This window comes from Podarcis filfolensis, assembly GCF_964270895.1.
Source record: "Podarcis filfolensis genome assembly, chromosome: 2".
Taxonomy (NCBI): domain Eukaryota; kingdom Metazoa; phylum Chordata; class Lepidosauria; order Squamata; family Lacertidae; genus Podarcis; species Podarcis filfolensis.
Window position 1 is genome coordinate 82,817,790 of NC_139605.1, and position 24,590 is coordinate 82,842,379.

The following is a 24,590-nucleotide window of genomic DNA, read 5'->3' on the forward strand; positions in this document are numbered from 1 at the left end:
ATAGATGAGGACTCTTGTTTTCCTTTCAGGTGCATTAAAATTGGAGATAAAGAGTGTGAGTTCAACCCCAATTTCCGACTGATTCTCCACACCAAGCTTGCAAACCCCCATTACCAGCCGGAAATGCAGGCACAGTGCACCCTCATCAACTTCACCGTGACTCGGGATGGCCTGGAAGACCAGTTGCTGGCAGCAGTTGTCAGTATGGAGAGGCCTGACCTGGAAGAACTAAAGGTAAGTTGCAAGCTGGCTGCAAGCCTAAAATGAAACCTTTTCCCATTGAGCCTTCCTCTACAAAATGAATTTTGTACAGTTAAAATGTACTTCCCGCTGTTCATGACACCCAATTGGAAGCCAAAGACAAAAAAAACAACAAAAAAACCCACGTACTCCACAGGCCAGCACATATACTTTCTCTTCTTGCTCCCCACTCAAATGCAGTGGCATGCATGCATACATGTGCATCCTTCGTAGTTGGCCAGAAGAGAAAGTGGGGGTTGGCAGAAGGGTCAAGAAGAGAAATATGCCTGGAGATGGTGGGAGGCGGCAGTGAACAGTAGGAAACCAGGAGGAGAATGTGTGAGAAAGAAGGAGGAGTTAGGCATTGAGCTGGCTGGTGGCTATGCATATAGTTTTCTTTTTGATGTGAGGGAGTACAGACTCTCTTCTGGGTGGAAAAACCCCCAACTTGAGGGAGTAACATCGTAGGAGGTGAGGGACTATTTTCCTGTGGGTTTTCTTCAGTGACCAGGCAGCAAGCAGTAACAGACAGTGTGGCTGTTTTGGCCCAGACCACATTCTGAGGGCATTGCCATTTTTTCTTGGCCTCTTCTCCCTGTCCTGCTCCCATGTGAAGTGACAGCACTGCAGAGGCCTTTCACAACCTGGCCTCATTTCACCTCTCCCCTCAAGCAGCATTGAGGCACTGCAGAGACCTTCCTTGACCTGCCTCTGGCCTCATTCCCCCTCCCAGGAGCTGCCCTATGCAGACTGGCCTGTCTCCATTGCAAACAGCATCTGTGCTGGCTGCAAAATCTGAACGGTCCCTCTACTCATGCTCAATCACTCATTGAAAAAGGCCACTAGTCAATCTCAATGCCCTCTGTTTGTTGGTGCTCCTCATTCCACTACACAGTGTTTGGTGTGTTGGTGGCAGTTGTGCCCTTTCCTCCCGCAACCCCAACAGCAGCCAGACAGCTGGTGGGAGGGCACTGTTTGCAGAGGCACTTCATATATTTATTTAGAGCATTTGTTCCCTGCTGCTCAGCCAAAAAGTCTCCCAGGGTGGCTTACATACAAGACACTCGAATAAAGTAGACAGAGTCCAGAGAGAAAAGCCTGGCAAAAGTTAACTGAATGAAACAGAATATAGCTTCATCAGGAAGCTTTTGTCCTTTTGCAAGGCCTTGCATGGCAGCATGCAACTAAACATCCAGAAGAAAGCTGCTACGCAGCTAGGCAGCCAGTGCATGCTGCAGTAATCTCAATGAAGATAATGGCAGCTCCCTTGGTTGCTATGCAGCACCTCCCCACCCCCCACCACAACCCTTGGTTAGTTGACTTACTGACAACAGAAGTTACCTCTAGATTACACACTGAATAATATCTGCTATTGTACTTCCAACTGGAGAACAGCACTCTTGCTAGGCGTGGCCAGCACTGCAGCCCACAAAAAAAATATTCAGGGTTCCGCAGATCTGGGGCTCAGACTTCTCCTGGGCTACCCAGTAACAACACTCGCAGTAAGGTTTTCTTTCAGTGGCAGAGCCAAAACTCTGAATGTTCTGCCCACTGAGGAAATTTAAATGCTTTTAGAAAGAATGTGAAGGCATACCTGTTACATCAAGCTTTTGGAGGTGAGGGGAGATGCAAGCTGAGAGCTCTTTTGTTATGTGCTGTTTACATTGTATTTATGTTTAAATTGGTTTCAGAAATATGTGTCAGTGTGTTTTAATATGTTGTACAGCACCTGATGACTGTAGGGTGAAGGGCAGTATAAAAATACCTAAATGAACATATTAAATAAATTTCCTGCACAGATTGCTCCCTTTGCTGGGAGAGTTTCCATGCCACAGGCATGTCCCCTTAAAATGTCTGGAGATGGCATGAAAATTATGCATATAATAGTGGCAATTGGTATATGTTTCAACCCAATGGTGTTGAGCAGGTATTTTGGGTAGCCTCCCTGTGGTGGCCATAATATGTAGACCAGTTGTAAACAAATTCCCATTGGTTTTAATATCTGTGAATCATATACCTAAATAGTTATGAATCACTCACTTAATTAACTGCTAGGTAAAAATAGTAGCAGAACATATTGAGGGGGTTGGTTATCAAGTTGCTTAGAGTATAGCGTACTGATATAAAAGCATCCCTCTTAGACTTCTCTGAACAAAGGCCCTTAAAAAAATCCGACAAGTAGCCAAAGAGTCAAATGCTTCCTTGAATGGGGGGGGGGGAGTTTCCTGTTGAAAAATGTGACCTTATTTGTTGTTTAATATTCAGACTTCTTATAAATTTTATGGTGGCATCTTCATGGCTTGTCCACTGAAAATCTATCAAGGATATAAAATTGTTATAATCTTGACAAGGCAGCTTGTAAATTTAAAATATGAATCACAGTAAAAAGCTGGGCCAGTATATGATATTATGATTTGGTTTGGGACTTTTTTGGCCCGAGGACTGTGCTGCCTCATATACAACCTTCCAGAGGCCACATGCCAGTGGCAAAAGTGTGCAGAGGAATGAGTGTGCTTCTTACCTTTGTACAGGATGCTACATTCCTGCTGCACAAAAGTTGGAGGTTTCTACACACGAATCTCTCTGTCCAGACAAGTGTGTTGTTGTTATTCAGTGTTGTGCCCCCCCCTCTATGTGGGTGGGTGGGCACAAGAGAAACAGAGAGCGAGAGAGAGAAAGATAGAGTGGCTGGGGAAACTCAGCCAGATGGGCAGGGTATAAATTATTATTATTATTATTATTATTATTATTATTATTATTATTATTATTGGTGGTTTTGTGGAAATGTCTACAGAAAAAATACCCTGCTGCTGGTGTTAGGAAAATGCTGGCTGTGGAAATCAAGGCATTAATGTATTTTGTGTTTTGTGGGGGGCGGGTCTGTACCTCAACTCTTTACAGTCTGATCTCACAAAGCAGCAGAATGGATTCAAAATAACTTTGAAAACTTTGGAAGACAACTTGCTGTCCCGCCTCTCTTCTGCCTCAGGGAACTTCCTAGGGGATACAGCTCTAGTGGAAAATCTAGAAGTCACCAAACAGACAGCTGCAGAAATAGAAGAAAAGGTAAAAATGCAAACTGGGTCTGGGTGGATATGCAGGGAACGACCCCTGTGTATGCATTTTGTCTTAAGAGCTAGGAAGTTTATTAAAAATTTTAAAATGTATCTTAGGTCATCTTGTTCTGCTTGGAGACTAGAAATCATTAGGAGGCCACACACACTTCTGTTCTGGTCAAGTCTAGGAATCTTCCTGCTTCAGAATAGATGGGCATTAAATGGGCAATTCAAAGTGAAGTACAAATAGCAGTATCCAATGTAAAGACCATAAAACTTTAGCACTGTAATAAGATGCCTTAAACCATTCCAGTTTAATACCAAGGCTTTTTATTTAACTTCAGTTAATTCAACATGCATTACATTAACTCAATTAAACTTGCATTTTAGCAGAGGCGGCATGACAGGATCCACTGAAGTTTATGTGGTCCAGATTAAATTGGCAGGAATTCCAGCAGTTTGGCATTGATGTGGCTCCCCTGGGTAAAAAAATCTGTCTTTTAAAACCATCCTCTTTGATAGTCGTCTGACACACATAATTTGCTTTGCAAATTTCAGTTGCATCTTTCACATACAAGTAGCTTTCTGCAGCCATAGGAGCATATAATTCCAAGCTGTATTTATGTACAGACTACAGAAGTTCCCATGCTGTTTGTATGGGTGGTTCTTAAACACATACATGATGTATGTTTGTAGAGTCTAGCGCATCATCAATCTTCTTTTGGAATTCCTTGCCAAGTAATTTTGTAAGAAGGCCTTGTACACTTCTGTACTGTAAGATGTGGGAAAATATTATTACTATTCATTTCATTTCTATACTGCTTTACATTTTAAAGAAAAAAATCTCAAAGTGGTTTACAACCTAAATTAAAACCTCAAATACAGCAATCTAGGATAAAACATTACTGAAGAAAGTCACATATAAAGTATACATTCAAAGCAACATAGAATCTTAGATTTGGAAGGGACCATGAGTATCATCTAGTCTAACCCTCTGCAATGCAGGAATCTTTAGCCCAACATGGGGCTTGAACCCATGACCTTGAGATGAAGAGTCTCATGCTGTACCAAACTTAAATATTATCTTAAAGGTTTCAAAATAAAACATTACAAAGGAGATCAGCTACAGAATTCAGATTCAATGTATCAAAGTTTTTTTTTTTTTTTGGTTAAAATCTTAAACATTTCCCAAGAAAACATTTCAGACATTGATTTCTGAGGAACTTGCAAATGAATGAAGAACTCTGTTGGAAATCAGGATAGTATCCAGCAAAGGAATTCCATTACTACAAGGACTTCTGTCCCTCTCCTCTCTCCCCAAACCTGCTCTGGAGGTTATCTTGGATATGCTCACAGTCTAGGAAAATAAGAAAACTATGTTTACAGGAAATACTTGCTTGACAGTAAAGATTCTACAGGAAATACTTTTTTGATAGCTTGATAGCAGGCATGCTCTTGCGTCTCAGCAGGAGAGACACAAAATATGCCTACTCTCCCAAGGTGAGGATAAAGGAGGGCGTAGGAAATGAAGTGAGCAACCCTAAGTATCAGCCTAGCATCTGTGGGAAGGTCAGTGCAGGTTAGGTCAGAAAGGACAGTCTAAGAAACTTCAGAGTTCCCCCCACCCTCTCTCTCTTCTTTTTCATGTAGACAAATCATCCTCCAGTGCAAGGTGAGTTGCATCCTAACACTTCTAACAGGGGGAAGCCCTGAGAGGAGAGAGTGGTGAGGGAGGGGGAGTTTTGTTGTGCAGCCAGATACCACCTGAAGTTTCTTGATGACCAAGTTGCAAGCAAGATGACATTTGAACACCTTTCCTCTTCATTCCTTGGATTTTACATTACTGGAGCTTTTCAGTGCCAGAAGAAGCAGGCAGGTGAGGAGAGAGGAGGCACTCCTGATACATGTGGCATGTTGTTATGTCTAAACCAATCAGCTGAGCTTATGTCATCTCTACGGAAACAAAGTTTGCACGAACGAATGTGGTTGTCTTACATCTTCATGGTTGGATTTGCCTTTCCTTTCCTCTAGGTCCAGGAGTCGAAGGTGACAGAAACAAAGATTAATGAGGCAAGGGAGCATTACCGTCCTGCAGCAGCTCGTGCCTCCTTGCTGTACTTTATCATGAATGACCTCAATACCATCCATCCCATGTACCAGTTTTCCCTGAAGGTACAGCATTTATGTGTTTGGGGACTTCCTCCAACTTCCCAGGCAGTTTAAATTGTGCTAAATCTTATGAGTCAAATTGTAGGAGTACCCCATTGCTTTTCAAATATAGTGACAGCTGGATTTCAGTGGCTCTTTGCTTTCTCTGTACTTTAACCACTAACCATTTGTACTACAGGATTGCTGGTTTTGACCTTTAAATCTCTAAGCAGCCAGGGACCAACAGATCTCAGGAATTGCTTCCTCCCCTATGAACCCACTCAATATCTTTCTTCGCTTTTTGCTTCTGAACAAGAGGGAGAAGCATTTGGGTTGCAGCACCTAAATTTTGGTAGCATGCTTTTAATGTTTTCTCTAAAACTCTTTATATTATGACCTTCAGGTGTTGTTTTTTAAACTCCTGCTGTTTTCTGGTCCATTTTCTGGTTGTTGTTGTTGTTGTTGTTGTTGTTGTTGTTGTTGTTGTTGTTGTTGCTGTTGTTCAGCATCATCATCAGCATCATCCATTTTCCCTACTAGGGACTTAAGGCAGCTTACAGATAAAATAAGAGCTAAAAACTTTTGCTTTAATTCATTTAAAAACAAACATATCTATCTATAATCTATTAAAAACATACAGATAATTTCAATAAAAACATCACGGCACCAGCTCTTTCATTAAAAGCAGTCATTTCCCCAAACACTGTTGGAATAAGTTCTTCACCTGCTAGTGGAAGGACAACAAGGAAGGAGCCAGTCTAGCTTTTCTAGGGAGGGAGTTCCAAAGTCTGGGAGCAGCCACCAAGAAGGTCTTCTCTCATATCCCTACCAAGCGTTCCTGTGAGGGTGGTGGAACTGAGAGAAGAACCTCCCCTGATGGTATCAAAACCTGAACATATGAGGGAATATGGTCTTTCAGATAGCCTGGACCTAAGCTGTATTGGGCTTTATAGGTCAAAACCAGCATTTTAATTGTTTCTGGAAACAGGCCAATATCAAGTGGAGCTGTTGTAACAAGGGCGTTGTATGCTCCCTATAACCCTATTTTAACCTTGTATTTTAGTTCATTATGCTGTGCCATTTTCGCTTTGAAGACTGCCTCAGGTATACCTAGGTGTAGAAAGGCAGGTGTAGAAATATTTAAATAAATAATTCAGCCTTACAAAAGAAATCCCTCTTTCAGAAGCAGCATTCTGTAAAGTAAAGACAGTGTGATCTGCGACAGGTTGTGTGTGCTTTGTGAGAACAGAGTTACTGAGAAAAGCCATGCCCATACAATGACTTCACTCAATGTGCCTGTGCCCGTAACAGACCAATTTTAGTATCTTCTAGTTATTGATACACCCATTTAATATAGCCAACTTCCCACACAGAATCTTTTTACAGATCATTGTGTCCTAGAGCTTGTACAGACTTAAAATAAGAAAGAATTGTGTGTGCTGTGTGACACTTTGGTTACAAAAGATCCACAGTCTTCCCTTCAGGTTGCAGAGAGCTTGATATCAAGCTGCAGTTACATATTGCTAATGAAATGTGATTCTCCCCTTGAGCTAGAAGAACCTCATTGCCACTGAGAGTTTTCTGTGTAAGATGGTTATACGAACGTCACTGACACATCCTAGGGTGGTGCCTGTTGATGACAAGATGTGCAACCTTCCCATGCCTGTGCAATCTTTTGCATATTCAAATGTTGTGCGTTTCGCTTTTCGTTTTCAAAAGTGCTTTCCAGACTGTTCCGTGGCTTGTGTGTTCCTGCAGTCTTCTAAAAAAAAATTAAAAAGAGGGTGAGGTATCTCACTTCAGGGTTTGGATGCAGCCTTTGAGGTCCCTCCTTCTGGCCCGTTGAGCTCTCACTAGGCTGCATCTCCTCTCCTCTCCCTTGGCCACACCTGTCCCAGCCCTTTTCTGTGTCCTCCTTGAGTGGAAAGTGTCCTTGGAATACTCCTTGTTTGGCTGGATGAGGCTGTATGTGCATGCAGAACCTTTAACTTTAACATGCCTGGAATGTCAGGGTCAAATATTTTGCTTCTGGGCCTGTTCACTACTAGCACCTGGCCTCCAGAAGGTTCCTCATCAGGGAATGTGGTCTTTGGACTGCAGAAGGTTCTCATGCATCTTTTCCTGTCATGCAAGTAGCACTGGAGCGGGGAGTAACATGGCCCCAGATTGTGTGCCTTTTTGAGCTGCAAATCATACCAAGAGGATACCTTTTACAGCCTCCAGGCCGTGATAGGTTAGTTAAGAAGTCTCTTTGAATCAATTGATTCAGTAGATTTGAAGGTACTTGTAGAAATCTGCTGAATCATAGATAAATGCTGCTTTACAGAAGATTGCTGAAACAGTGGTTTCAAAATTTATCATATCAACCCCCCACAAGAATTAAGTAGGCCTTTGCAATAACTCAGAGAGAGCTTTTAAGAACAATGAAGGAAAAAACTATCCTGTGAGTAATATAGTGATATTGCATGTCTAGACGTTGTGTTGCTATAAACTAGTAGTGTTTTACTTGCCGAGGCTCTTCAAATCCTAAGAAACAACTATTTTCCAGCTGTAATTTAACTTAAGGACCAGTATTTACCATCCGAAAGCACATTCAGTGATTTTTTCCTAAAGTATTTTTTCCCTTATTCAAGTGATGAAGATTTACAAGTGTTTCTTTCTCATTTGTTTTTCTCTTTCTAATAATCCCAACTCTAGCCTTTATGAAACATTCAGTTCCTATGGCCTGGGACAGCATGTGTCCATTGGTTTGGCTGCAGGAAATATTTTTTTATTTGAGATTTTTACTTGACTTTATCTTCTGAGTTTCCTCTAGAGAGGATATAATGAGAGGAGCATTTTCCCCGGGGAGGCCAGTGTCCTTCAGATAATCATTTTCAGAGAAGTGTCATTTCTGTTGCCTAGGGAAAATGAATATTTTGTCTGTCTTTGAAAACCTTGTGTTATAGATATTTATATCTTCATTTACTTTCTTTATCTGGTCTGGGCTAGGCATTCTGTTCTGTGGCATATCTTTTTAAAAGACATGGAAAAAACAGAATGTGTGTCTTAGTTGGAAATCATTAATGAAATGCTCATATTATTTTCCAGAAACAGACAAGCTTACATTTGACAAATTTTGTTTCAATTGGTCTACAATATAAAGATTATGAAGTTACAACATTCAGATATAACTTGAATCACCCCTTAAATCAGAGGTGATGTGCTCCTGTTTGGAGACTGGATCTGCAGATTTTCTGCACACACACCAAGCAAGATCCCACCAGTTTTGGCAATGGGGACAAACATAAATTAAACACTGTGATGGGGTGGGCAAAGAACAGTACCCTTATGAGGATGCAAATCACCCCCTCTGCAGTCATTGGGCTGATCATTTGGTGGATGGAGAGGGAACAATAACACCCACCCTCAGTTGACCTGTACCAGGTGAGGAGCCAGATGCTTTGTGCATGTGAGAGTATGCATGCAAGACAATGGAGTGGCCCTGTCCACTTTAAGCCCCATCCACTGCTGCCATACATCCCCTGGAGGATTGGCCAAGGGCAAATGTGGCCCTTGGACCAAAAAATGCTAGCCTCCCCTGCCTCAAATTTTCAGCTATAAGATAAAATAACAAGAGATACACAACTGATGAAATGACTGATGGGAAAGAGTGCTGTGGCAGAACCAAAGGACAGGACAGGCTGTATGAAGTTGGGAAAGAGGCAGTGTGTTCACTGGATAGGGAGCCTGATGATGGGTCAGGGTGGTGAAACAATGTGGGGTGAAGGCAAGAAGGCAGGGACCAAGGAGAAAACTGAGCTAGGGCAAAACTGAAGATGAGTTCCAGTGACAGCAGGGATGGTGATCGATTGGCAAGAAGAGAACAAACAGGCTAGGGAGCTTCAGGGAGTTAGGAGATTGACAGATCTTTACTTGGAAACACGTGGCTTTAAGAATGGCACAGAAAGAGAAAAACAAACAAACCAGTAATTATCCCATTGCTGCAGCATTATGATAAAATTCTGAGAACATCAGTTACTTGCAAAAACTTGTTGCTACCCCCACCCCAATTTTAGGGGAAAAGATCCATTCTAAACTTTCAACCCAGAACTATTTTTTTGAAGACACAAGCTGAATCTGCCATATAGTTTGAGTGGGATTTGCTCTGCCTTGCTTCCTCCCACTGTGGTGGCAGTTCTGTTTTTTAAAAAGCACAGCTAAAGGTTGCTGGCCCTCTTTAATATTGCCTTACCTTCCTTACTTCCAGACTGCAGTGTGTGACACAACATTAAACCTCTAATACTCTTTTTAAAAACTGAAAATTGGGTTGCTCAGATTCTGACCAAGGCATCGTGAGACATGCATATGTGTTCCTGAAATTTCATATCACTCATACCCTGTCTAGTTGCACCCACAGAATCTCAGTTTATATCCTGCACATGTCCAATTGGAGGCAATCAAGGGGAACTTTTTCTTTTGAAAGAGATTGACAATGAAGCGGGAGATTCCTCTTGCTATCTGCCAACTTTTTCAATCCCATTGATGGATAATGTTTTGCCCATACTTTCCAAGGTTGGATGGAGTGAGCATTGTATTATTGAAGCCAGGAATGTTTTGAGGTATTATTGTAGTGTCTCATGTAATTCATTTCTCCCTGTCTCTCTCTTTCTCTCCACATCTAGGCATTCAGTGTTGTCTTTCAGAAAGCTGTTGCAAGAGCCTCGCCAGATGAAAACCTTAAAGAGCGAGTAGCCAACCTTATTGATAGCATCACCAGCTCTGTGTTCCAGTACACAACTCGGGGGCTGTTTGAATGTGACAAACTGATTTACACGGCCCAAGTCACTTTCCAGGTAAATTGATTATTCCCTCGTAGCACCCTCTGCAGTAATGATTGGTGAGCCACACCCACTCTGTGGCGGTGTTCTGCTCATCACTTGCATTAGGGGTTCCCAAACTGTGTCTGTAAAAATACAACTGAGCATCATACAGCATCTAGCACAGCACATTACAGTTGCTACAGCAAGCAGAAAAATCCTTAACTGGTCCTCCAAGACTTCCATCAGTTATCAAGCACTCCATGGGGAAGAAGTTTGGGACCCACTGACCTACAGAGTAGAAATGTCTGTGACTTGTCCAATGGACAGTTAGACCCTCAAATCCACATACAAGTTATGTGTACAACTAGGGATGGACAGATCAATCTATTTCTGTCGTGTGCTAGTTTCATGTGTTCACAAAACCAGCTCCATGTTGCCCTCTTCTCCCCTCCCCAGGTGTATGTGTGTTTAAAGTACTTACCTGATATCCTCTCTTTTTCTTTAATATTTTACAGCTGCTTAGAGCAGCGAATATCTCCTCTGTGGCCCCCAGGATATTTTTGTACGGAAAAAGAAAATAGTTCCCCCATAGGTACATGGGGGCAGCCATCATTTTCTTCATACAATTCTCCAGAAAGTGACTACAGGCAACCCCCAACTTGCACACATTTGAGTTGTGCATGACCGCTGACACATGTGCCATTTTCAGCTCTGAAAGAGGGTGGGGTGGAACGGAGATGGAATGGGCTGGGGCAGGGTGGATTGGACTGGAAGGGACTTGTGTATGTCCTGATGATGCACACGGCGGCCAGGAACAGAACCTCTGCTTAAGTGGGGATTCCCCTGTACACAGTATGAAGTAAAATGCTCCAGGGAGCATTTGAAAAAGATATATTTTTGGCTGCATGGCCATGAAGGAGATTTGAGCTTCTCTAAGCAGCTGTAAAATGTTAAAGAAAGAGAAAGGTAGCCCTTGGGCAACCTTGCAAGTACAGTATGGACCAGTGCACAGATTGGTTTACTGATTATCCAGAATATGTTCTAATCTGCACATTGGTCCTAAGGAGGCAAAGTGGGTAGGTTTGTTCCCAAAAGTGGAGCGAACTGGAATCCTCCCCACCCATAGGTTATACTGGTGCTTTTACTTGTAAAGGTTATTACTTGCTTTAGTTATTTCAGGTCCATCTTTAAATGTAAGTTCAAAAGGAAAGAATTAAGTACAAAATGTCTGCAATTCTAGCACCAGTCCTAACATTCATGCCTTTGAGTAGAATCCCGCTGGATTGTGTGTCTGTGTGTGTGTGTCCTGCAAACAAAAGCCTTTTCTTCAGGAAATCCTTGGAACTTTCTGCAGTGCCATGTGGGTTTGTCGTTGCAGATACTTCTGATGAATAAAGAAATTAACGCTACAGAACTTGACTTCCTGCTAAGATATCCAGCCCAGACAGGAGTCACCAGTCCAGTAGACTTTTTGTCAAGTCAGTCGTGGGGTGGCATCAAGGTAAGCTGTTTTTAACTCATAAAGTCTTTTATATGTATAACCAATGGATAGTATCTACTATTAAATGTAGCCTAATCTTCCATGTAGAAAAAGTTTTTTCAGTTATGTTGGCCATTCCCAGAACCCAGCAGGACCAAATCGTTCAAGCGAAGCAGAGGATGATGGCATTGCTTAGCCACAAAGTATGAAGTTAGTAAAAAGTACTGCAGAATAAAACTCTTAGGGTTTCTCGTTCTTTGAGAACTGTTCTCTCTTTGGGTTCTTTTGCCTTTCCCCGATTTCCTGAAATGCCACCAACATAATGGTTGAGGGAATTTACCCATTTTCCTAGTGCCTGGTGACGTGTGAATTAACACAGGGCAGGTCCACACTATGCACTGGGAGCACATCCAAAAGCACACTATACATTTAAAGCATGTGAGTTCCTCCAAAGAATCTTGGGAGCTATAGTTTAAGGGTCCTGGAAACTGTGACTGTGTAAAGGGAAACTACAGTTCCTAGGATTGTTTGCTTTAAATGTGCATTGGATGTAGTGGTGGCTGGTGCCCATTGGAACTGGTGAGGCAGAAGGCACAGAGGCCAACTGTAGGTAAAACCACAGCCAATGACACGCAGACCCAACAAATTCTAGTTTTACCCCCCACCCCATTGATTTCAACAAGGGCAACACTTGAGATACTAAATTGGATAGCCATTGCCACCCTCTGGGCTGGATGTATGAAATAAGGGAAGCAAGTGTAAGCTGTCTGAAGGCAGACCAAGGTTGATGGGGCAGTGCTCCATTTGCCCTAATGGACCAGCCTTCACTGGTTGAATGTGTGGTGGATACGCCCACAGTATGTAATGTGGGTTTCTGAGAATCACAAGTGGAGAGAGTGCTGCTGCACTCAGGTCCTGATTGATGGCTTCCCATCACATCTGAATGGCCATTTTGAGAAGAGGATACTGGACTAGATAGGCCAGCAGGCTCTGCTTATGTCCCTATTAGGGGAAACTTCTTAATGATAAGAGCAGAACAACAGAAGCAGTGACCTAGAGGGGCGGTGGGCTCACGTACATAGTCGCCTCCAACTCTCTGATAGTATGGAACACTGAAATCCAAAAAAATGTCCTTAAGCAGTTACAAGTACAATGTTGAAATACAGTATTGAGATTATTCTTAAAGGGTTCTTTTTAAATATACAATCTCCTGTCACCTTCCAAGTGCACCATTTTGCAGAAACTTGGTTATATCAACCTTTTAAACGATAACAATAAAGCTGAACTGGACCGCCAAGGACCTGCAGAATTATGCATTTTAACAGCAATATCAGCAAACTGTTTTGCACAGTCCTCTACAAAAGGATAATGTGTAGAGCCTAACGAAGCACAAAAACAATCCATGAACGCCAAATTGGTTTCCTCCCTTGAAAAAGAGCAACTGATCACATCTTTACAGTAAGACTTTCGACGTGTTTTCTTTCTTTCTTTCTTTCTTTCTTTCTTTCTTTCTTTCTTTCTTTCTTTCTTTCTTTACCGTAAGTAAAGGGGGAGATATTTTCCCGCTTCATCAACTTCAGAAAAGTGTTTGACTCTATCTGACAACTTGGAGCTGAGCCTTAAATTGTTACAAAATGGAATTGGCAAAAATATATACAGTCTCATCATATCTGTGTTCCAATCCATCAAATTCAGGATATGGATCGGAAACAAAGGCAATCAAACAAGAGAGAGGTGTAAAGCAGGGAAGCACCCTCAGACAGAGTCGCTTCAAACTACATCAGTGATGTTTTGACCCCATTGGAATAGTCATAAAATCTAGGGCTGTGTCTAAATGACTTGCGACTTGAATGTATTCTCTGCAGGTGACCTAGTCCTACTGTTACGCAGTCGGGAGAGAATAGGAATAACTTTGCAGCTCTTTGAAGACTTCTGAATTACAGGGTCAAGCCTGGAATGAGAAAATGAAAGCAAGGCCAAAATCCCCAAGCCAAGCAAGATTCTGTTGCAAAGCAATTAAAGCTGAACATGGCTTTAGGTGTGCATGCATTGCCTTTGGGGAACTTAGCAAAAGTTATCAGAGCCCTGCAGGGGAACGTTCTGTAAGACCATATCAAGTAACAAAGATATTAGGCCTGTTTGGATGTGATTGGACCCTGGATTGTCCTCAGGGTGAGACTTGGAGCAGGTTTGGAGCTAGAGAGTGCCTACTATCCTTTTAAAAGGAAAGTATACTTTCCCTGTTGATTGTGGGATAGTTAAATAATTGGGTTATCATGGTCCAATTGTTTGCTTCTCTCTTCAGGGAAGGAAATGTGGGAGTTGTGTGTCTGTACGTGCATGCATGTACACAATGTGAGTTTTTTGTTTTGTTTTTGCTAGTGCTGTCTCTTCCTGAGGATAATCTCAATAGAAATTTCTCAGCAGCCCCAGAGAGACTTTCCTGCTCTAATGTCCCTAAAACAGGGACGCCTGTGAAACCTTCAGTAAGAAATCTTCTTCAGATTAAATAGTTTCTAATCATAAAGCAATGAAGAGAGACGGTTGCATCTTAAAAGGGCAGAGAGGAACTGCAGGATTGCCATAATGCTGTGATGTCAGCCACAGTAATATAATTATTGCTACTGTTCATTTATATATATATCACTTTTCAGCCCAAAGCAGTGAACAGCATCTTAAAGCAACCAAGTATAATAAAATGCCATTATTCAATCAAAACAATATAAGATAGTACATAAGGCAAAAGATCTAAACTACAAGATCTGGACATCTTCTGGGAGGAAAATAACACCTACCTTTTCCCTTACTTTTTGCCACTCCTTGACGACTAATCTTAGGGCTCTTCCTTCTCTTCTTCTTACTCACATATAATTCCCTAGCAGTTTATAAAGTATTTTTAAGAAATCAAATGTGAAGGAGGAGGTGGTTTACACACCCTGCTGCATTCTGTGGGGGATTTGAGTTCCTGCCAAGTTGTCACTGTGATTCAGGTTGGATGCGTTCAGGCTGTCTAGCTCTCTCTGCTTAGGGCTGCCCTGTTCGAAGAAAGTTGCTAAAACTCTGAGACTAAAATAGCCTCATTCATATTTCCCCAAAAAGTTGTTTGGGAGAACAAACACACCTAGTCCATTAATCTTTTGTTCAGCAGAAATTTAGACAGACCATTCTTTCATTTTTAGCCAACTTTAAAATATGTTTTAGTTATGCAGTAGAAGCCAGCTTTGGATTTTTATATTTAAATTTTTATTGGTTTTATAATTTCTTATTGGCTTGAGTACTGTACATAAAGCTTCTCATTCACACACACTGTAGTTTGTATTTTATGTTATAGCCAGCAAAAATGTGGGAAGTAAAGTTGTGTCCCAGGTGATGAGGTGCAAGGGCTTGTTACCAGATTGTCTTCTATGAGGTGTGGCTCTGATAATCTTATTCCTTGCTTGAAGGACGTTCCTTTCTCTCATGCCTTCCACAGCAGCCCTAAGCTATGATGGGTTCCTGTCCTGCTTAGTTTTTTAGGGTTGGGATTTTGTTGTTGCTGCAGATTTCAGAACTGCAGTTGTATTTCTCCACCTCAGTGCCTTCTCTGCTTCATATTTATCTGTGTGTCATAGTCTGGACCATGAAGGGAATCTCTGATTTATCCACACATTGGGGAACATGCAGTGATTGCTCATTTTCTGCACAGGATTTTATTAGTTGCTTTGTTCACTGTTTACTATATTCTTTTTATCATGTTGTAACCCACCCTGGGACTTCAATTAAGGGCCAGTAAAAAATAAATAAAATAACGTAGCTGGCTTTCTTTTCTTTTTTAAAAATCACATTGATGTTTGCAATATATGACTGGAAGCTTTAAATACACATTTCTCAGCAGAAATCTCTCAAGCCCTTTACCCACTAATGAGAGAGAGAGAGAGAGAGAGAGAGAGAGAGAGAGAGAGAGAGAGAGAAGTGGTGTTTCACCTAGGGCTGTTGTTGATGAACTGAAAAGGCAAAAAGCTAAACCTGCTTCATGATGGAAAGCTCTTTGGAGCCTTCAACCACCAATGCTGCCATTTTTCTACACAGTAATAAATGTAGTGCTGAGTGTACGAATACCTGCTATTGCTACCTTCTTCAGATTCCAATTTATTCTGCAGTGGATGATATAATGAGAAATCATATTTTCTTAAGAGTTTAAGGTTATGCAACAAGTGGACATGAGTGGCAATTCTGTTTGTTATATCTGGTCTGCCACAGCTCTTGAAAGCACTGCCCTCCCTTTTCCCTCCCCAAACAAAGAACCAAAAAGTTAACATCAAACATGTTTGCCATGTATAGCTTCTTTTCTTTATTCTTCCTGCCACAGGTAAGGCACCCATGGTTTCCATTTGTGACCCTGCCAGGGCCCCAATGTATCTTAATCCTTATCCCCCCTCCACATCTTATTATGACTCCTTTATCAGTGTTGCCTCCAGACACCTGAATTCCTTGACAGAAAGACCCAGTTCCCAACTCTTGAGTTTTCCCATGTAGTGGGCTGTCTTTATATAAACTCAGATGAGTGGTCCACCTAACTCAGTATTGTCTACAGTGACTTGCATCAGCTCTTCAGGATTTCAGGCATGGACCCTTCCCCAGCTAAAGACTTAAAGAACTAAATACCCTTTGCATGAAAAGCATGTGCTCTGCCACTGAGCTATGGCCCTTTCTTCATTTCTGTTATGCTTTCTTTTCTGAATGTAAATGGCTCAGCCAAGAAGAGGGAAGCTGCTTGTTATGAGTTGAGGATACACCTGGCTAGCTTGGATTAATCTTTCCACCCTAGCCCCCTCCCCAAGCCCAATCATTTTCATCTTCTATTTCTGAAGAGGAAGAATATTCATTATGTAGATATGAAAAAGCAACTGAAAAGGCATTGTTTAATAAACGTGGTGTTGAATAATGAGCTCTAAATAGTGGATTCAGCTTTCAAGAGGAGAACGGCTGCAGAGACAAAGATGCATATTAATGTTGTATTTATAATTTTGCAGAATGCAGATGATAAGATTGTGTGTGTGGCTAAAAGATAAAATAGCAATTCATGTATTTCGCATTGAAGAAAAAACCAGTATTTCCTTGACAAAGGCCCTTCTTTCTCCCGCCCTATGTACTTTGTAGTTCTGTTAGGTTTCTATTCTTGTTGACGATTGATTTTGACACAATCTGCTGAATATATGCAACGCACAATGATATTTTTTTGCTAATGCTGTCACAATCTTTTGATCAAGATGGTCTGATAAGACTGGCCTACAGTTTACTTGAGTACCCATGTTTAAAATATTAGTGTGGTATCAGTGTCATAACTGAATCTCTCCCATTTTGAAAATCTAGATCCTTTTTAGAACAGCGGTGGGCAGCGGTGGGTTTGCAGGATCTATTCCATATTTTTTACTAGAATTCAAAGGTCCCCAAACTAGGGCCAGGTGAAATAGTTGTACTCTTAGGCTCTGTTCACACTTGTGTTTGCTGTGCACTCACTGTGTTTCCTGAGCTGGATTTTTTATCTGTGTTCAGCCAACATTATCCAAAATGCATATGCATCCTCCTGTTATAAGATACTACTGTTTGATGTGTCATTTCTCAAACCAGCTTCACACTGATTGGAGTCCTTAAGTCATTCTTAATCTGCCTGCAGCTAAGATGTGAACAAGTTAGCATAGGATAAAGACATCCCCACCCTGTCAATGTACAAAGCAGAAACAAATTAAAGGTGTGCTGATGCAAAAGCTAGGGGCAAAATATCTGTGAAATACACCAAAAAAGCAACTCTGCCCTGAGATCTATAGATGAAGGGCAGTTTGCAAATTCTAGTAGTAGTAGTAGTAGTAGTAACTCCACTGTGTTACAAGATGGTAGAGTGAACACCACTTGGAGTTAAGGGACAGGGTGCCTCTGAGTACACAAGTACAAATTTTCAGAATCCAAACTGAACTCTCAATCCTGTCATAGGAAATCTGCTCCTAGTCCCACCTACCCTGCCCAACTTCCTTCATTTCAGCCTAATTTAGAAGAGAGGGAAGCCTTTTCTTGACACTATTTTTAAACAGGTTGGAGTAATAATCTGTTGCAGATCTACTGCAAATCACTTGGTGATCTACCAGTAGATCCTGATCTATCTTCCTGTTTCACAACATCTTTGTGTTACCCTGAGCAACATTAAGAGCCAATACTTAGTGTAACTATTTAATGGAGGAACCTAAATTTAAGTGAAAAGATGTGAAGTGTAAACCTAAATTTAAGTGAAAAGATGTGAACTGTATCCTGAGTGGTGTTGTTGTTTTGGTTTAGCTTTACAACTACAGGTCATCAGTGTTTGTAGCTTGGTCCTAGGTACGTAACAAGGCACATACTTACTGGTAGCAGGTAAAAACAGGGGTCAGATGGGAAGTGGTATTTCAGTCAGGAGCACAACCATCCCTTGATTACCTGGAAGTGGATCAACTAGTTTCAGTAAGACAGGGAATGTATTTGCCTAACCATCCCTCCCCCCTTAAGGCTGCCTACCAATCATGGCCAAGTGAAATCCTTTAGAGATGACTGGTTTTATTGAGATCAGATCACTTATATGCCTCTCAGGAATTCAGTAGAAGTCTCATTGAATTCCTGTTGCAGAGTTAGAGTTATAGCTTTTAAGACTCACCAGTGGCTCGTTGACGGGGCTGATAGTCTAGAATGGGGGCATGGACATGTCTTCAAAGTATCATATAAATTAATTATGCTCTAGATTTCTGTAAAAGAAATTGCATAGTAGGAAGATAATCCGAGAAATGATTGGCGTGGGCAGACTTAGTGAGCTTGTCAGACGTTATAATAGTAATAAGGGTGATTAAAATGTAGCTCTTGCGTGACATGCTGATTGAAGTTTTACATACCCATCATGGCTTTATTTTTACTTTCATTAGACTTGTGCTCATGAGTTGAATAATTCAGTTAATGCAGCCAAACAAAGAGCCAACTCCAGCAAACGAATTATATAAAACAAAATGTAGTCTGGAGGAAAGCAAATAATTCATTGTTTATACCAATCCTTTGAGTTAACAGCTTGCTTCCCAAATGGAATAGTTTTCCATCAGTATGAGCCCCATTACATTCTAGCTTGATGATGTTGTCTTAGCACTCCATGTCAATATTCTTTCCTAGCTGTCAGCTTTGAAGTGCTGCAAGGATACTGGAGAGGGTTGGGGTTAGATTCTTCATCCTGATCCTTCCATGTTATATTCTTAAGTTAGAAGCACAGAGGCAGATTGCAATGTATGAACACCTGAGAAGTACTAGTTGTCTATCCTGATCACATTTTATGCAGAATATAGTGATCCAAAACTAACATAAATAAAACCATGTAGCTGTTCTAATCTTCCACTGCTGATTAATGGAAAGTTGTGGATAGGTGTTTATTTACAAGGTTCTTGGCAGCCCAGCAAATGTTCAAATTCTAGAACACAAACAATTGCTACCTGGTGATTATATATGGGAGGTTCACCAATGCTGCATCCTCCAGTATTTCTTACGGTGCCTGCAGCAAATGCTTTCAGTAAATATTCCCTCAAAAATTCACAGTGCCTGAGATACTGTTTTTCATGCCCAGTCACCTGAGAGTGGGGTTGGCGGGGGGTGGGGGAAGTGGGGTCACTGAAGAAGGGTTTACTTTACTCCAAAACAGAGGAAGTAATATATATATACTTTCCTGCTGTAATCTCTTTTTTTCTTAACACGCCCATCTGAAATTAGGCAAATAGCTATGACACCATTCTTGTAGAACTCTCTTCCCAGGGAGGCTCACCTGTCATTTGCTCAGGTGGTAGCCAAAACTCTTTAAATTTCCCCACGCTTTTACATCTGATATATTTTTTCCTGCTGCATTTGATTTTAGTGATGCTCTTTACTGTTATAAGGTATTTATTAGTTATCCTAAACCCTCCTTGGAATTTTGAGTGGAAAGTGGTATAGAATTGTTTTAATAAATATTCTTTTAAAATACTACCATTATTACCAAACACTTCATTTTCATATAGTCTTGGCTTGGATTCACATGTCTGTCATATTTTTGAAGGATTCATTCCTTTGGCTTAGCCTGATTGTAGTTTAATCCATTTCACATCTTCTGGTGGAGCGATAAATTAAGAGGGCATTTTGGGAAGAAGAAGCAAGCAAGAAATGCTTTGGTTCTATGGATCCTAGAGATTGGGGGGGGGGGGAATCAGCAGTGTGTTGGTTGTTTTAAAGCTTCAAGCCTTGGTGTTATTTCTGAGTGTCCCTGTGCAAAAAGATACACAATTCCAAAGCCATGTACCAGAGGAGCAGTGTAAGGAAGCCTGGTTGTTATGGAGAACAACATAGAAACAGGAAGTTTGCAAAGAGATTCCATAAAATTCTGCAGCATTAAAAAAAAAAAATCAGAGACCCACAGTCACTCTCTTTTCCCCTGAAAGAAATAAGTGCAGTAAGATGCTTACTAAAAAAAAATATAAATCAGGTGCTGAATGATAGTGCTGACCTTGGTTGAATCTGGCTGAGATGGCAAAAGTAACATGTTTAATTAGAGAAAAATCATTACTGACATTTGTTCAGGACTGGAAATTTCTTATGGACCTTTTGTGAAAATGAACTTGTGATATGGGGATTTGAAGACTGAAAAAAAATATACTGGTTTATGGAAGACAGAATGGTTGGATTTTAAGGAATGAGTATTATATGTAGCTGCAGGCAGAGAGCTGAAAGTCCTTTTACTCTTTTCTATCTTTCTTTAGATTTTTCCTTTCTTTCCCTTTCCCTTTCTTTTTTTGGGGGAGGGCTCCCCTTTTCCTCCTTTCTTTCTTTCTTTATTTAACATTGTTCTTTTTTAGACTAAGTAGCTGCTTTATTTTAGTATATTATAAAAAGATAACTAGGTAGTGGGTATACATTTTTGTATATCTATGAATAGGTTTCAATAAATATCTTAATGAAAAATAAAGATAGTGCCAGCCTCGGAAGGGTTCCTGGCACTTGAATTTTCAGGAAGCAGCTCCAGGAAGTACCATCCATGTGAGGCTTCCCATTCTAAGTAATGGCCAGCTCTCTTCTTCCAGGCACTGTCATCCATGGAACAATTCCGCAATTTGGACCGGGATATTGATGGTTCTGCCAAACGCTGGAAAAAGTTCGTGGAGTCTGAATGCCCTGAGAAGGAAAAGTTTCCTCAGGAATGGAAGAATAAGTCTGCTTTGCAGCAGCTGTGTATGATGAGAGCCATACGTCCTGACCGCATGACATACGCTGTCAGGTAAGTGCTGTACACATGGTGACTGAGTCAAGCATTATCGAGTAATGTGAAAAACTAAACTTTTCAACAGTGTGTCCAAGAAGCACCAGACATGTCACAGAACAAGTGCTTCAGTGTTTTCATGTATATCTATATTCCTGGCTTAGAGTGCAGCTTGCTTAATTCTACAGTGCAGTTTCTTCCCGTTCTTTCTACTCTCCACTTAATCAGAACAGAATCAATCAGTGATGTCCATTTAACCTCAACCACTTTCAACATTGATTGCCATCTACAGAATGCTGATGATGCACAATCTATCCAGGGGTTTCAGCCTGTCTCCTTTCACCCACTTCAAATAAAATTTCTGCCCTTCTTTCAGACATTACCTTTTGGGCAGTTGTCCATAAATTGGAACTCAGCACATCCAAACCTGGATACACATATAACCTCTTTGTATTGCAAATTAAAGGGGTCTCAAAACACCCTAAAACTTTCAAATAAATAAATTGGAAAAGCCAGTCTGAATAAAAGTTTTTTTAATACTCAAATTACCTTACATGACACAAAATAAAGATTGATATTTGAATGTAAGATTAAATAATTGTCATTTTCAAGTATAAAACAAGATATAATTTCATAATGGGGGCTCAAAACGATTCATTGTGAATGACTGATTTGTATGGGAGATAGATAAGTGTGTGCAATCTGCTAAAATTATCCTTGGTAATAAAAAGTTTGCTCAGGATAATAAACCGAAATCAAACATTGTTAGCCACTCTAAGTTCTTGATCAGTGCTTGGCACAATTAGAACCTGATTTTTCCTGATGTTTCTGTCACCCTACTTTTATTGTAGCGGTATTTGGTAACTGCATTGTTTTTGTTCTGCATTGTTTCTGTTTAAAAGAGAGTTCTGTACTCCCTGAAAGCTGCTTATGAGTGAGTTCAAAGATTGTATCTTGACTTAATAAACAGAGACAGAAACAAACATTTGGGACATACACACCTCCATCCTTTGGGAGCAAACAAACCAGGAAGTCCTCCATTACCTAGATTATCCCATTTTATCCAGACCAGGAAATGATGGTTAACAGGAGGGGTGAACCAAATATGACAGGTGGGGGGCACCTATCAATCTCCTGATGGGATTATGACATCAAGTGACATCTTCAAAGAAGCTCCTTGTCTGTGGTAACTGGTGTAGAGAGTGAATTTCTTTGAAGGTGAATTGTCTAATTTTTATAGAAAATTTTCAGCATAAAAACAATAGAAGCCAAACTACCGTATTTTTCGCCCCATAGGGCGCACCGGCCCATAGGACGCACCTAGTTTTTTTGGGGGGGGGATAAAGAAAAAAAATTTATTCCCCCCCCAGGCGCGGGGCTGGGGCGGGGGAAGCCCGAGCTTCCCCCGACCCCAGCCCCCAGAACAGGCAGCTCTCCGCAAGCCTTGGGAGACCGGCGCGACTTCCCGACCCCTCTCGCTCTCCAGGCTTCAGCGAAAGCCTGCATTTGCCCCATAGGATGCATACACATTTCCCCTTCATTTTTGGATGGGGAAAAGTGCGTCCTATAGGGCAAAAAATACGGTAATATAAGAAATCTAGGGAAGAAAAGAAAGAGAAAAGAAGAAAGCAAAAAAGAGGATAATAATACCAAGCCTTTTATCAGTTATACCTTAACGTGAAAGAATGAGCCCTCCCATCTCTCACCTGGGAGCTTCCCCCTCTTCCCTCAGCCTCCCGCCCTGAGGGATCTTTTCTGCCCTGCCTCTCATACAGAGACCTTCATCTTTTGTCCATCACCTTCCTGTGTATTTCTTCATTAGCTGATAAATCACCTTCAAAGGAGTTAATCTCAAGTGGTGGGTGCTGAAAACTCATTGAAAGGCCCAGTGCCAATCAGCTTCTGGGTGCCATGAGGCAGTCCTTTTGAAATCTGTTAATGTGAATCCTAATTATGGGTTCCCTAGTTCAGCCAATCAAAGCAACATCTTTACCTGTCCCACACTTGATGTCAGGTGGGTGTGATTTGAGGAAGATGTCCTCACAAGCCTAGTTCAGATCTCTACCAGGCCTAATTTGGGTTCCAGACTGGAGGTTCCTCACTGCCGGCTAACAGCTTTCAAACAAACCAGGGTAGTAAAGAACACATCTTTTTGCCACACTTGAAGCCCTATTGCTCTTCCTTGCAACGTGACAGAAAACAAGCAAGCAAATTTTCCATTAACTTAGACTTTCCTGTTTGTTTGTTTTTTAAGTTGGCTTACTAGCCAATAGTAATGGTAGAATAGCATAGACTGTGTTTGATTTATAGGCTATTTTGCATCAAATCTTGACTTCATAAAAAGTACCCGTGCTTGATGGGAAGCCAGGCAATCTTATACAGGAACAGCATGAGATAATTTGATAGTAATGATCACAAAGTTCCGAAATCTCTTGGAGGATATTTCATTATAAACCCCTGCTCCCATTGCTCCCCGCCCCCAATCAAATCTAAGCTTGTGTTAACACGAATCCCCATCAATCACTTTATTAAACCACAACTGCAACTACTTTTATGTTGTAATTTATTATTTTGCCTTTTATTGTTGTGTTTAATTAATCAGTTGTTTTGCCTTTTATCATTGGGTTTCATTATGCTTTATAATGCTTTAAAACTCTTTGTGGGATGCTTAATACAATGCGAACCATCCTTTGGGCAAAAGAGCAAAGGGGAGACAATCTTTTAACATTTATAATAAATTGCTGCTTTTATCATGTATTTCCAACTCCTTGCCTGCTACAAAACACTTTAACTTCTGCCATTCTCTTAAGGCTTCGCTTTATATTTCTTCATTAGAAAACATTGTTGTGTGCAATCAATTTTGTCATAAAGAGAGAGACAAATGCTGTCTATCCAAGGAGAAGAACAACAGCTCTTGGTGACTTCATTAATATCAGCCTCATGCATTTTAACACATCCTAGTGCAAGACACCTGCCCCCTGTCTCTCAAGTTTTAAGAATAAACCATTCTAGCAGAAACAAACTCCATAATTCATTGCTATTTCAATTAGTAAATTGTGCCTGCTATTTCTCTTAAAGAAAAAAAAAATAAAGTTTAGCTGATGCGACTGGTTGTTAATGTCTTTATAAGTTATTTAGTGAAGCAGACTGAGGAAATGTAAACTTCAGGCAGGCATGTAAAAGTAGTACAAGTACTTCAAGTAAAGCAAAAGGTCTTTTGCTCCATCAGGACTTGTTTGTTGCTCAACATCTGAGTCTTCCACTGAGTGACATTTGATAATGTCCATGGGCTAGAAGGTTCTGATTTGACTTTCAGTAGCTACGTGATCCCAGCAAAGAACAAAAAATTAAATTTGCACTCATGTATCATGGAATCACAAAGTTTGGAAGCTGGAAAATCAAGTCTAAACTTTTGTTCTAGGAGAAAATATCAAATTCCTAAAGATCCAAGTTGGCCATGGTTTCTTAAAAACCTCCTGGGGAGGTTTTCATTGCACAGCGAAAGGGAGGAGAGATTCACAGACAAGCTAAGCATACTAAACAAAAAGGTGGACTGGTTTGCACAACACATTAAGATAAACTATGGTTTAGTGAAAATA

At 40.9% G+C, this 24,590-nt stretch overlaps 1 protein-coding gene across 3 annotated transcripts in view; it reads left to right on the top strand.

Moving 5' to 3' along the window:
* The window catches only part of DNAH9 (dynein axonemal heavy chain 9), a 188,131-nt gene that overhangs the window by 130,111 nt on the left and 33,430 nt on the right, over positions 1 to 24,590 (top strand). For all 3 annotated transcript variants that reach the window (XM_083597636.1, XM_083597637.1, XM_083597638.1), the window contains 6 exons: positions 30 to 234; positions 3,142 to 3,306; positions 5,328 to 5,468; positions 10,109 to 10,279; positions 11,625 to 11,747; positions 20,816 to 21,009. In XM_083597636.1, the coding sequence (XP_083453762.1) occupies positions 30 to 234; positions 3,142 to 3,306; positions 5,328 to 5,468; positions 10,109 to 10,279; positions 11,625 to 11,747; positions 20,816 to 21,009 (999 nt within the window). The remainder of the gene's footprint in view (positions 1 to 29; positions 235 to 3,141; positions 3,307 to 5,327; positions 5,469 to 10,108; positions 10,280 to 11,624; positions 11,748 to 20,815; positions 21,010 to 24,590) is intronic.